Source organism: Zeugodacus cucurbitae, chromosome 3 (assembly GCF_028554725.1).
Source record: "Zeugodacus cucurbitae isolate PBARC_wt_2022May chromosome 3, idZeuCucr1.2, whole genome shotgun sequence".
NCBI lineage: Eukaryota > Metazoa > Arthropoda > Insecta > Diptera > Tephritidae > Zeugodacus > Zeugodacus cucurbitae.
This window is the reverse complement of record NC_071668.1, coordinates 22833677-22847903: the sequence shown is the minus strand read 5'-3', so window position 1 is coordinate 22847903 and position 14227 is coordinate 22833677. Positions and strand designations below refer to the sequence as shown.

The following is a 14227-nucleotide window of genomic DNA, read 5'->3' as shown; positions in this document are numbered from 1 at the left end:
AAACACTCACACACATACACACTCACTTTGCAGTTTGATTAAATTGCATGTGTGCAACAATAACGATTTCAAGTGGCCATTACGCCGTTGTTGTTATTGCAACATTAGATTTTCACCTTACGTTTGATTGTTGTACGTGTCAAGGAGCGTTTATCAGCGCGCATTGTTGACGCCGGCGTTGTCGACGATTGCATGCGCACACTTCTGCTACGAGATGGTCCGACATCTGTGCTGCTGCGCATTGTTGTTGTTGTCGAGCTGCGCTGCTCATTGTAGACACACATCAGTTCATCAGCGCCATCTGGACAGTCAATTTTCTGCAAATACACAAACAACACTTTACTAAGCACTTCACACACACAGTGAATCTGCGCAGCATAAGCTCACCTTATCGCAGAGTTGATTGACTGTGATGCATTTGCCGCTCACACAGCGTAATTGATGTGGTGCACAAGTGTTTGCTGGCGCTTTTTTGCTGTTGTTATCGGAATTAGTTTTGTCGTCTTCGGCTGTGTTGGGTGGCTCGGTGGTGACGGCGATGCGCAGTGAGGCGGCCGGTTGCAGTGGTGTGGTGGCGCTGAAGGACACTTTATTGCTGCCACCAATCAAGCTATTATTGCTGCGATTTGTTGTTGCCAGGCGTGAAGTGGTAGTGGTGGTGGCCGAGGAGTATTTGAATTTGTTCTCCGTGTCGCTGGTCATCATGATCTCCTTGCTATCGCGGAAGTTCACTGCAAATATTATTGTGAGTATAAAAGATATGTAAAATATTTAAAGTCCTTGGAACTCACCAAAACCTTTGGGCCCGTCGCCAGGCACACTGTTTGTAACCTCTTCGGTGGATATGCCACTAGTACGATTGGTGATCTCATGCACTTGAAACTTCGTGCCATTCTCATCGTCCATGGCCGCTGTGATATATGTATAAAGTCCTTCATTGGTTTGATTGGGCGACAGAAAACTAGCATAGGAGAATATGCGTGGAAATGAATTCAAGGCAGCCTCATCAAAAGTGACTACCGCTTCATCTCCATCACCAGAACCGTACTCATCACATTCCTCCTCATCAGAACCGTCGAAGCAGTCGTATTTCAGATCACACCGCACCGACTCTGGCACACACTTTTCATTTGAACGACAGCGGAACTCATCCTGATGATCGCAGATCAAACAGCTCTCTTCATCTTCACCTGCGGCGCAATCTTTAATGTTGTCACACTGCCACTGCTGCGGTATGCAAGTGCGATCGTAACAGGCGAACTCATTGTCATAACAGTAGTCGCGTCTTCTCGAGGGATCTTCACATTTGTGCGGATCATTCGAATCGGGGTAGACATTGCAGTCAAAGAGCTCGTTGAGCGCATCTGAGTTGGCGATAATTATGGAGCAGGCTTCTAGTACGGCTTTAAAAGCAACAACAACTTTAAACATGATTTCTAATAATAGACTACTAGTAAGTACCTTTGCAAATCCTCCGACAAGGCGGCAATATACCGATATGCGAAGGTCTGCATTCCGGTTCTAGCGTGACGCAAATGAATTCGAGCGCACGCGCTGAACAGTTAGATGCTACCAGCTGCTGAAAAGCTTGTTGATCATTGAACTGCAGTTTTGTTGTGGAGTTATAGGTTAAATCATAGTCCAGCACACCCTGACACATCGGCAGCGTGGTTGAATAACAACCGTTATCTTGCGCGGTGGTGCGGAAGCCTGATGACATGGCGTGTGTGGGCTTAAACTTTGGGAGCGGTGGTATCGTAGGTGATACCTTAGCCAAAGACTTGGTTGTCGGGATAAAGGGTTGATCTGGTGAGAGGCCCTGAAAGAAAACATCAGTAGTATAAATATAATGAAGTATGTTGGATGGAAAATCTCTAATCTAAACCGATTTCATCGGACTGGGATGGGGACTCAAGTGAGCTAAAAGTTGTTTGGGGAAATATGACGTGGAGAGTTCTAAACACTTTTTCGACAACTGTCAAAATGCTGTGATCAAACCTGAGGTCTCACGACCGAAACTTGTTAGTTTTTTGACATCACGAAGGACTGACACTCAGACTAAGAGAATCTCCCCTACTAATCAGTTTGAATAAGCGACATTCTAATAAACGGCGAGGTGGGCAATGATTCAGTGATAAGTATGTATACAGACGGATTGAAATTATACAAATGAAAAATTAGAAACCAGAATCGTTATGTCAAAAAGAGTGTTAACGACCGGAAATATTTTTATATTTACGGATAGCCAAGTGGCGTTAGAATCTCGTCGAAGATAGTGAACAAGTACTTAGGGTTATTAGTGACACTGACATCATATTTCTCAATAAGCCTGCAATAGGTTCCAGGACATAGTGATAGTGATGGGAGCACAGCGAAGCAGATGAACTAATCAGATTAGGAACCACCTGCTTAACAAGAAGGAATGACATAAGAACCCTAGTAGGTGTGTTAATAGGTCACTGTCTGATTGGGAGACGCACCAGCAGATGAGGATACCTTACATTTACTACTGCAGAAGCTGCCAAGAAGTAGAAGAAGAAGAGACTATAGAACATCTTTTACCCGGATGTAAGGCTCTGTATAGGAAAAGGATCGTAACTATCGGTCGCGGTTTACTCAATGATGTGGCGCAAGTTGCATACATAAGACTCTTTGAATTATTTAATTTTATCAAGTCCACAGGGTGGTTCAGTGAGGACATAATAGTGTGAGGGGATCCCAGTCCAGGTGGAGTCGCAATGGGTCTCCCAAATGCCTAGGTGCGTCGAAAGCCAGCCATTAACCTAACTTAACCTAAGGACTGGCGTCTCAGTGGATCAATCCCATAATAACTTGATTTAGTCGCGGTCTTACAATCATCTCCGGAGCACAAGTCTTAAAGCTATTTGGATAATATACAAAGATACCAATTCCTACTTACTTTATTAAACAGCCTCAAAATGCGATGACCCTCTTCGATGGGCACACCAAAGCTGTTCTGATGACCATTAAAACCGCTGTAATGCAGTACGTTAGTGGGAATGAAAGCCGCCTCGGCGCTGGCATAAGTAGTGGCTTCAGGCGTGGTCTCCTCACTGTCTTTAACGAAACTCTCTTTATGCTGCTTCTTACCACCACTGGCGACAACACCTTTCGACGGTGTGGTGAGCTGCTGTTGCTTGGGCGGTTGATGTGCTTGAGTGCTAATTGCACGTAAAATCGTCGATTCCTGTAGGTGTTCGCGATTGTGGTCAGTGGTTGCAGCAACATTTGTATTCGTGGTGATGCTTGACAGCGTAGTTGTTGTGGTTGCAACACCACTTTCATCGATACGCTGCCACACATCGACGGTATTTGCAACAAAGTTGATGAGCTGCGCTTCACTAACGGCCAACTGCGCCTCCTTGCCGACTTCCTGTCGTCGACGTTGTTGATAACGTTCACGTGCCACACTCACATCGTGCAGCCAAATGCAATATGTGATGAGACCGAAGAATAGGAGGGTGCTCGCTAAAAATATAATGGGCCAGCGCAGATATTTCCAGCGGCCGAAGCGTTGTAGGTAGCTACGCAGTACCGGCAGCGGGGGCGGCTGTTTCACACTCGTTGCATCCTGTGTGTCCAGATAGTAGTTGCCGGTGAGTGGATACTTGTAGCGACGCATTTGCAATTCGGCCAGATTTTCCGGGCTGCTGATCATGCTAATGCGATATTTGCGGTGACAGTTATCCAACGTTGCTGCCGCGGCCGCTCTTGTGTCCCTATGAATTGAGGTGTGCCGCATGTCGTCATTCAAATGTTCGCTGCTGTTCTTTTGGTGTTTGTTGTCATTGTTATTGTTGCTGCCACCCCAGCTGCTGCGCAATGTGGATGCTCGTGAGTAACCATAATTTGCATTCAGTTCGCTACTGGCATTCATGTTGCTGCTATTATTATTAGTGTTGTTGTTGGAATTACTATTGTTGTGCTGTTGTTCATTAATGGTCACTGTTTGTATGCTGACATTCAGTCCGTGTGGATATTTGGTCGTCTGACGGCGCAGACCCTCAGCCATACCGCGTCCACTTGTATGCCCAAATTTCGCTGATTCTAGTTTTTTATGCGACGACCCCTCACCGCTGCTGTGGACATCGTGTCGATTCTTTCTGCTGCTGGCCATGTAATTGTTTGTTTTGATATTCTCAGCCAGATGTATGGCCATTGCAGACGCATTGTCATCGCATTCAGTGGCTTCGCTGCCGCCAGTCGCGCTCGCCATTGTGCCTTCAACTATTCACCTGTTGTGCTTTTGAAGTTTTGCCGTCGCTAATCGATTTCGCAAAGTTAAATCAGCGTTCAGCGAAGTCCACACGTAGTTGCCAAGAATGAAAATGTCAATTGCGCTTTGGCTGCAAAAGTGTAGAAGCTACAGAAGAAACCAGTGAAGCCACGGCGCGTGTAGCCATGAATGCACTTCTATGTGTGCTTGGATTTGTTGGATGTTGCACTTTGATTTCGATTACGTAAGCGAACGCATCTTTTGCACACCAACCGATCAGTTAGACGGCGTGGCTTGTGTATCGGTTGGTTATTTATTGGTGTTTGGTGTAGTTCTGCAGCTCATTGCTAGTCTCAACTACGCTATTTACTCATTTTATCTGCATTTATAATTTATTTATGCTTGTTTGTTAATGCTTTCGAGGGGTGCGTTGCAGTGATACTGGTGTGGCATTAAATTTTTATTGCTTCACGTTGCTGCAGAAGGAAAAAGATATGAAATAAAGGTGGAATAAAGATAAAATTACAACAATTAAAACAATATGTTTAATTTATTTAGTAAAGTCAAGAAAAAGTTTATATTATAACTAATTGTAGATCTTCTTTCAAGAATATCTACATGAAGGTGCAGAAGCCCCTTCTTATTCATGTATTTAGAGATTTCTTAGCTTCATATTTTTCCTGTTTAAAAGCGAGAAATATGTTTTAAAGTTAATACTTTCAGGGATATCTCTCATTAGGCCAAGCAATATCATGGTGTGACATAACTTCAACGGTCCGAAAACCACTCGTTTGTTAAAACAAAGCTGATATACCCATTGTAAAGTGATTACCCAGTTTTTTTCTTAATTCAAAAATTGACGCAATGACACTTAATTGTATCTATCTCTATGATTACCAAAGAGCATTCTACCTTTTTGGCATTTTAAGTGCCTAACCAATCGTGTAGAGATTTTGCGAACAATAAGCTTCTGTGTGGATAAGTCAGGATCGGCGCCTTTGTCGATGATATTACGTGAGGGCGTAATAGAGGAACGCGGTAATCAAAGATAGTTAAAATTAGGGATATGGCTTTCAATTAAGGGGGTCAAATTTGACCGAATTTTTTATTTTTTCTTGAAAAATGTCTGCCAAAATTCCAATTTTTACTTTGTTGTCTGTCCTTCGTTCAAGCACGAGTGTATGGTCGTACCTAAAACACTTATTTTATTTTTTTTCATTTTAATGATCCTGTCTGGAGTTATGCTGACAACGCGGACGCACCTTTTTTCGAGGGGTCACCGGAAATGACGTCACAATGGAATAGTTTTAATTTTTTTTTTTTTTTGAAAATTTCAGATATTATTCTTTAAATATGTATCCATAAGACAGAAAAAATTTTGAATTAAATAAATAATTTTTTATATAAAAAATATTGAAAAAAGGCCGCTTTTACCCGACAAAACCCATGTAACCCCTTAAGGAATTGAATAAGTAATTACTATGTTTAGAATTCTTGAATTGACAGTAATTGTAAATAATTTATTATGTATGTCTGCACCAGTCTTCAAACGTAGAAAAAATAATATTTACAACATTATTTGTATATTTTTTTTATTGCGAAATAATATGTACAACTCTTAGGATCCTTTCTATTGTAATACGAAACCGTTATGTATGTGATATTGAAGCATACCCCCAGCCGCACCTTCTTCATAGCAAGCTCAACTTGCAAACATACATATCCATCTTAAAGCTATTAAAAACAATTTTTCGGCAAAATAACGAGCATGACTGCCTGCAACTCACGTTGTTATTATGATTATTTTCTGTTTAATTTTATTATCGAATATTTCAAAATGTTATCAAAAACCAATTTTATTACAACTTACGAAACACCAAAAAACAACGTTAAATGCACAAACAACAACAAGAAAGCATATAACAAATTTTCGGTTACTCGTCATTGCCTTATAGTCAAGAAGTATGAAAATAAAAGCAACAAAATTGAAACAAATAACATCTCAAATAAAAATCTGCTCGGTTCTCAAACTATTTGTGCCTCCATCAACTTGGTGCTGCAGACACCACCACCGCATCCGTCACGACTTGCAGACCATCAGACCATCGCCACAACAACAAGCATTGCTTGCGGCAAATCTCTGTTTGAATTATCCAAAAAAGACACCAAACATACCTACAGTTCCCACCATATCAACGAAAGCGAATGCTGGCTGGTCCAAGTTATTGGACAAGCTGAAAAAAAACCCATGAATTTGCCATGAAGATTTGCTCGTATGCAATTGCTGCAAAATTGTTAGTTCGAAATGTAAATACTTGTGTAGATATATTCATATATATCTATATATCTGACTGTTTGTACGAATGTTGAAAATGTGGCACAGAAGTCAATTGTCCTGGTCAACAGCTCTGTGGTTGCGGTAGTCTCGTCTCTTGTCACTTCATACATACATTTATACAACATTGCTGTTGTTGGTATTTGCTGGCAGCCATGCCGCTTAGCTGCCAAATTGGCTGGTGTTTGACCCTTTTATTTGACTTCTCATTTCGTTTCGTCTATGAAATTGGTGGTTCGATTCATTCCGACGATTTGTTTATTATGGAAGTGTTGAACAAAGTAACTGAGTGAAGTACCCAGTTGAGGGTATGAAGATGTGTTTGTCGTGACACTTGTGTTTGTATGTATGCAGTAGTGGTGGCAATGCTTTTCGGCAGATCTTTTGAGCAAATACTCTCTCGACCATGATCCATGGCCAATCGTTCGATTACATATTGTATAAGCATGTATAGTGGGTTTTAGAGATATATATGTATATGTATTTATAGGGGATCTCGTAGATAGCTGGTCCTAGCTTAAGAGTTCTTAAATTTCCTTTGTCAGTTTAGTTGTCTTAGGTCAAGTTGTTGGTCAGGAAAATCCAAAATTCCCTTTTAATATTGGTTAAAAACTTCAAAATCTCTGGCATGTGAAACGAAGGCAGGTCATGAAAGACTTACACCTGAACAACGTTTACAAATTGTACAGCTTTATTACACGAAGACCGTGGAGAGTCGATTTGACGCCGTGCTATGACCGACGTATGGAATCACTTGGCGTATTTTATATCGGTATTTTAAATTGAAAGCATAGAAAATACAGATTTTGGAAGAACTGATGCCGGCCTTCCCAAGCGACATCGCTTCGGTCCGTGGGCTCTTGAAAAGTTCCAAGAAGATCCGACGTTTTCGAGCCAAATTCTGTTCAGTAATGAGGCGCAGTTCTGGCTCAATGGATATGTAAACAATTAAAATTGAATTTGGGATGAAGAGCAACAGTTTCGTGTGGTTTGTTTGCCGGTGGAATCATCGTTGCATATTTCTTCAAAAATTATGACGGTGAGAACGTAACCATCAATGGCGAACGTTATCGCGCGAAGATAACCGACTACTTGATGCCTGAAATTGAAGCTCGTGATTGAAGCAATTGATGAATTTATTGAGAGAACACTTCGGTGAGTATTTCACGTTATGGGCCGGTCGATTGGCCACAAAGATCGTGTGATATCACACCGTTAGACTTTTTCCTGTGGGAATATATAAAGTCGGAAGTCTATGCGGACAATCCCGCTTCGATTCAGGCCTTGGAGCAAAATACTCGTATAACGCATGTTAATCGCTAGTTACCAGTCGAAATGCTCGAACGAGTCAACGAATTGGACTCAACGGATGGACCATCAGAGATGTAGCCGCGATCAACATTTGAAAGAGATAATCTTTAGAAAATAAATGCCAACTTTTCTGTGTTTTTTTCTTTAATAGAGCAAGGAACCTCGATATGGATCACCCTTTATAATATGTAAACCTGTGAGTGAGTGTTGCCCATTAATTCTAATTGATCATGAAGAGTTCTTCAAATAATGCGGATAGATTATAATATCGATACCTAAAATATGGTTTAAAGTTATGATTGTATATAGAATAAAACAATTTTTTACAAATAATCCAAACTGGATACAATTTTAAGGTGGAATGTGAATATGAGTTGACGGAATTTTTTCAGAATTAAAATGAAAATAACGGATTAGTGGAAACCCAAAATAGTATGAGTAGGATAATTATACCGAAATAGAATTTATACCAACTTTTTAAAGACTATACATATGTTTCTTTATTCAACACATTCAACACATAAATACCAAAGAGGTCTATCGTCCATACATATGTACGGTAATTTAAATAAAAATGGTGTAATCTGAAAAAAAAATTTGGTACTAAACGACCACCATTAAATATCCAAGCAGAATATCAGGATTACATATGTATAGTGCAATTAAATTGAGCCAAGAATTTCACACGAAGACAGAAAAATAGCGGGCATTCAAAAGACAGCACTAACGAAAGCATCAAAATAATTTACAGTATTATTTTGGATAACCGGAAACTCAAGTTGATTCAGATAGATGACAGTCCTGGAATATGGACTGTAATGAATACTCATATTCTCATACCTAAGAGCATTGTCGCTGGAAAGCAGCCATCGAGACCGTTTTCTATATTGAACCAGAAGATCAAACGAACTAAAATCTATAAAAATCGTTATCGAAATGTTGGAAACTCGCTACAATCAGTGTATGGTTCTATAAATTAATTAATAATTAAATAAAATTTTTGGATTTTTAATGAAGTGTTACGGATTTTTCAGTCTCTCTATTACTATATTTAGCATATTAAAAAAAAAAATTTCAACTTCTATGAAATTCTAAAAATAGTATGTAACGAATTGGCGTGGAATGCCGTGTTACTAGTCTCAGTTTATGCTAAGCCTGCTGAGTTTCGACATTGCAGCAGAATTCAAATGCCGCTGTGTGCCAGCGACCTTCATACAATATTTAGATTTAAAACTAATTTCACTCAATAATTATTTTATAATTATGATAGACATACTATTAGCATTAGAAACACATACAAACATATGTACATACATATGTACAAATATATTTACATACAAACAAAGTGATTTATTATGCACTCTTAACTAATAATTTTATTTAATTTATCATTAGACGATGTTTAAATTGTCGTGCATTGAATGCAAATATTCGATTTCGTTGTAGCAAACGAAGCGTTGCATGATTTCAATATGTAGCATAAGAAAAACTCAGCGATTTTCTTCAATAATAAAGCGAAGCAATTAAAAGCTGCAAAATGATTTCTTCATATGGTCAATTATGGGCAAGCGGACGGACGAGTAGATTGATTTTGCCTACATTTGTGCTCGTTTGCATTAGAATGTATGTATGTATGTATTACATGCTTGTAAATACTTCCAAAAGCTGTATTTACTAACTATTATTTTCAATAATATTATGTGCATTCATGTATGTCAGCCCAAGTAGTGGCTCAAGTGAATGCATTGATTTACGGCGTTGATCCGATTTAAATGATCAGCGCGGGAGCCAGCAATGACGACAATGGGGGCGGGTGGATTATGCTATTTATTACCTAATACGTGTGCATACATATATACACACATATTGCATATACTCATACTCATATATGTTTCAGCTATTTTTCGCGTCGTATTTGTTACATACTTCACCTTTGGCGCTATGACTTGACTTATTCACAAGCCTTTTATTGGCAAACGAGCAGCTTAAATTTCGATTTCATTTTATTAATTCTTTTTTGTTTAAGTACTTTATTATAGTAGCTATACATGTATTTATGTTTGGATGTGTGTATGATGGTGTGTGGGTTTTATGTGAGGTTCATATGCGCTTAAGAGTTTGCAATAGCTTTGGCGCTTTGCCTATTTCTTTATTATGTGCATGTTGTACTATTTGTTGTTGTTGTTTTTTGTGTTATTAATCTCAGCAGCATTGAAGTATGAGTCAATGGTTTGTTGTGGTTGGAAATGGTGTCGCGCAAAATAAGCTAAATTACAATAATAACTTTTTTGCAAATAAAAAAATTCATTAAAAAAATTTTTTATTATTTTTTTTTAAAGAATCTTTTATTTATTTTTTTTAATGGAAAATTTTTTTTATTATTTCTTTTAGTAAATATTTATAATTATTTTTAATTTAGTTAAAAATAAAAATAAATAATTTTTTTTTGCATGTAAAAAAATTCTTCAAAAAAAAATTTTAATTTTTTTGCAAACATTTTCTTTAATCTTTTTTCATTATTTTTTTTTAAACAATTCTAAATTACAATAATAACTTTTTTGCAAATAAAAAAATTCATTAAAAAAATTTTTTATTATTTTTTTTTAAGAATCTTTTATTTATTTTTTTTAATGGAAAATTTTTTTTATTATTTCTTTTAGTAAATATTTATAATTATTTTTAATTTAGTTAAAAATAAAAATAAATAATTTTTTTTTGCATGTAAAAAAATTCTTAAAAAAAAAATTTTAATTTTTTTGCAAACATTTTCTTTAATCTTTTTTTATTATTTTTTTTTAAACAATCCTTTTATATATTTTCTTCACTGAAAACAATTTCTTTGTATTATTTTTATTTTGTATTATTTTTTTAGTAAATTTTTATAATTTTTTTAATTTTGTTAATAAATTATTAGAAATATTTTGTTCTTATTTATCTGATTAAAATATTTTTTATTATTTTTATAATTTTTTTTAATATTACTAATATATATATTAATAATAATTTAATATTAATAAAGATTAAATTATTAGAGTGGCATTTTTCTTATTTATTATATTTCAATATTATTTTTTTCATTTTTTATTTATTGTTTTTTTATTATTACATTATTATATTTTATTTTTTTTTATTTATTTAATAGTTTTATTAAATTATTACAGACATTTAATTTTTTAATATTTTTTTAGAAATATTTTTAAATGTATTTAATATTGTTTTTAATTATTAGATACATTTTTTATTTAAAATATTTCTTCTATTTATATATATTTTTTTATTATTTTAAATATATTTCATACCTGTTTTTAAATTACTTTAAAATTTTTATAAATATTTTATGGGCATATTTTTAATTTTTTAATATTTTTGAAACATTATTTTTTTAATTTATTTAATATTTTTATTAGATTATTTATTTAATAAAAAAAAAAATCTTTTTATATATATTTTTTATTAGTTTTTCTATAATTTTATTAAATTAATTTAATATATTTACTAAATTATTGGAGACAGTTTTTAATTTATGTATATTTTTAAAACTCTTTTTTTAAATTTATTTATTGATTTTTATTAAATTATTTTATTTAAATTAAATTCTTTTATATCTTTATAATAAATTTTTTGAGTTTTTTTCTTTTTTGGCCTTGTTATTATGTTACAAGATTCTATATATAACTTAGTTATGTAATATTTTTTTTTAATATTTTTTTTTTTAAATTAAATAAAAATATTTTTATTAAGTTACTAGTGACATTTTTAATATTTTTTTATTCACAAAAATTTAATAATATTTTTTTATTTTTTAATTATTATTCTTGCAACTTTGTTTATTGTTTTTATAATGTTTTTTAAATTTATAATTTAATTTTTTTTATTTATTTAATATTTTTTAAATTATAAGAGAATTTTTTACTAATTTATTTAATTTAAATATTTTTTATTCATTTTTTATTTATTATCTTATAATTTATTTTTCCAATGACATTCTTTTCGCATGCACTGTATCTGTCACAACTCGCTCCGAATTCCTTACACACCGTTGTGCATATTTATTGTATTTACCTCACTTTTTTGCTCACCTGCAATTTTTTCTTCGACTATTAATGAATGCAAATTTTAATTGTTTTCCCATTGAAAGACGCTGCGAGTTTTTGCTGTTGTTGTTGCGACTGCAAAGCACTGCTTTTTAGGGTCTCACACTTGTTTGGTTAATTTTCACATTTTCGTTATGAATGAGCTTACATTGCTGAATTGTAGCGTGGGTATTTTAAATTTTTATAATTTCTTGTTACTTTTTTGTTGTAATAGCACTTGTGGTAATTAACGGTAATTTTATAATTTTTTTTTTATTTTTAAAGTTTAATTTTTATTGTAAATTAAGTGGTACACTGCACAATGTTTTTAATGAATTTATTTCAAAATCACTTTTTAAAAGTATTTTAAATTTTTTTTTTTAATTTTTATAAATTCCTCATTAACTGATTAACACCTTGTAAATCTACTATTGAAAACCGTTGCGTTCGCGCGTTGCGCCTGCAAAACCGCGACTAAACCAATAAGCGCCAAGCCAAACAAATTTGACTGAAGCTGAGGAATGAATATCTCACCGCATATTTGTGGCGTTCTTCTGAGCAATTGCAGAGTCACAAACCTACACACATACAGACAAGCGCTGGTGTTTGGTAGCAGGTTCACATAACTGATTGCTCTGCAGCTATTTTTTACTATTTTTTATTTTTTTCTACGTTTGTTTGTTTGTATGTTTACAATATCCGCACTACAACTTCACTTTTAACAGCGACTTCAACTTTGCCTTCAGCCAGTCTTACGCTGTGCACACTTATTTTCTCAGCGCCATCGAAGCGAGCGCGCGCTGCTGTCAGTAAGCCGACGAACCGTTCAAGTCGAGTCTCAGCAGTCGGCTGCAGCATTGTCTGAGTTGAGCTTCAATTTCAATTTCAGTTTTAATCTTGTCTTCGATTTTATTCGGTTTGGCTTTCAATTTCGTTTTCATTCTTCACAAATTTGTGCAGAGTTGCTTGTGGTAAAGAGAGAGAAACAGGTATGTGTGGTTTTATACCAATCAAGACACGAGAATATAAAATGTATTGATAGAAGACAGGTTTTTTGGGAGTATGGAATGCTCTTTCCTTCTCCACTAAAATCGAGGGTTTTAGGCTATTCAGTAAACATTATGTTTTATTTAGCTTCTATAAGGAAGAAACGGCTCGGTCAGAGCTAGAGCTGTTTTGAAACTTGGTGATAAAATGAAAAATGTCGAAATAAAGATAAGGGGAAGTACATAATATTGTTTACGTATGTCTTGAAAGACTCTTTCTTAAAAATTAATTAGCTGTTTGGAACTTGAGGCTTCTACGACCATATATTTCTGTGTTACAAACAATTATTAGACGAAGACACTGAGCAAAATGCCTTACGAAGCGGCACAATCAGAGTTAAAATGGTTGTAAATAATTAATTGATTATGGTTTAGTTCAAGAATCCTCTAGAACTTCTTAGAAAAGATAATCATAGGATATGTATAGTTATTTGAAGGGTGATTAAGATAATAATTATGATTTACTATTAATACTTAGAAAAAAATGCTCGAAAACTCAAAATGAAATCACTCATAAAGCTATGATCCACATACATACGTTCCACAAGAAATATTTGAATAATCATGATTTATTCTTATTACGAATAAAAATGCTCCAAAACTCAAACTGAAATTACTCATAAAGCTAGGATCCACATACGTTCCATAAGAAATATTTAATTTCGAAGGTAAGTCATAATATTCGATGATATAATATTAACAGATTCCTTACAAATCTTTGATAGCTAGCCGGTTAGGACTGGTTCCACATAAAATCCACAAATATATTTCATTTCAAAGGTAAACCATAATATTCGATCATATTATTTTCGTTATTATTATTTCGAACATATTATTTATAAATATTTAATAGCTAGCCGGTTAGGACTGGTTCCACATACGTTCCACAGGAAATATTTGATTTCAAAGGAAAACCATATAATTCGATGATATAAAATTAACAGATTCTTTATAAATATTTGATAGTTAACCGGTTAGGACTGGTGCCACATAGGTTCCACAAAAATATTTGATTTCAAAGGTAAGTCATAATATTCGATGATATAAAATTAACAGAGTCTCTATAAATATTTAATAGCTAGACTGGTTCCACATAGATTCCACAAAAATATTTGATTTTAAAGGTATGCCATAATATTCGATGATGTGAAATTAACGGAGTCGTTATAAATAAAGGGTGATTTTTTTGAGGTTAGGATTTTCATGCATTAGTATTTGACAGATC

General features: G+C 34.7%; 1 protein-coding gene across 2 annotated transcripts; it reads right to left on the bottom strand.

The window, feature by feature from the left end:
- Nucleotides 1-54: 54 nt before the first annotated feature.
- On the bottom strand, nt 55-12819 carry LOC105216648 (uncharacterized). 2 transcript variants are annotated; one of them, XM_054227372.1, is made up of 6 exons: nt 11946-12819; nt 2921-4713; nt 1462-1819; nt 792-1403; nt 388-731; nt 55-317 (listed from the first exon to the last, which is right to left on the bottom strand). In XM_054227372.1, exons 2-6 carry the CDS (start codon nt 4235-4237, stop codon nt 105-107), a joined length of 2844 nt encoding a protein of 947 aa, XP_054083347.1. In that variant the 5' UTR covers nt 4238-4713; nt 11946-12819; the 3' UTR covers nt 55-104. The 2 variants fall into 2 exon arrangements, with proteins under 2 accessions (XP_054083347.1, XP_054083346.1); XM_054227371.1 differs by having other exon boundaries at nt 11963-12819.
- Nucleotides 12820-14227: the final 1408 nt, after the last annotated feature.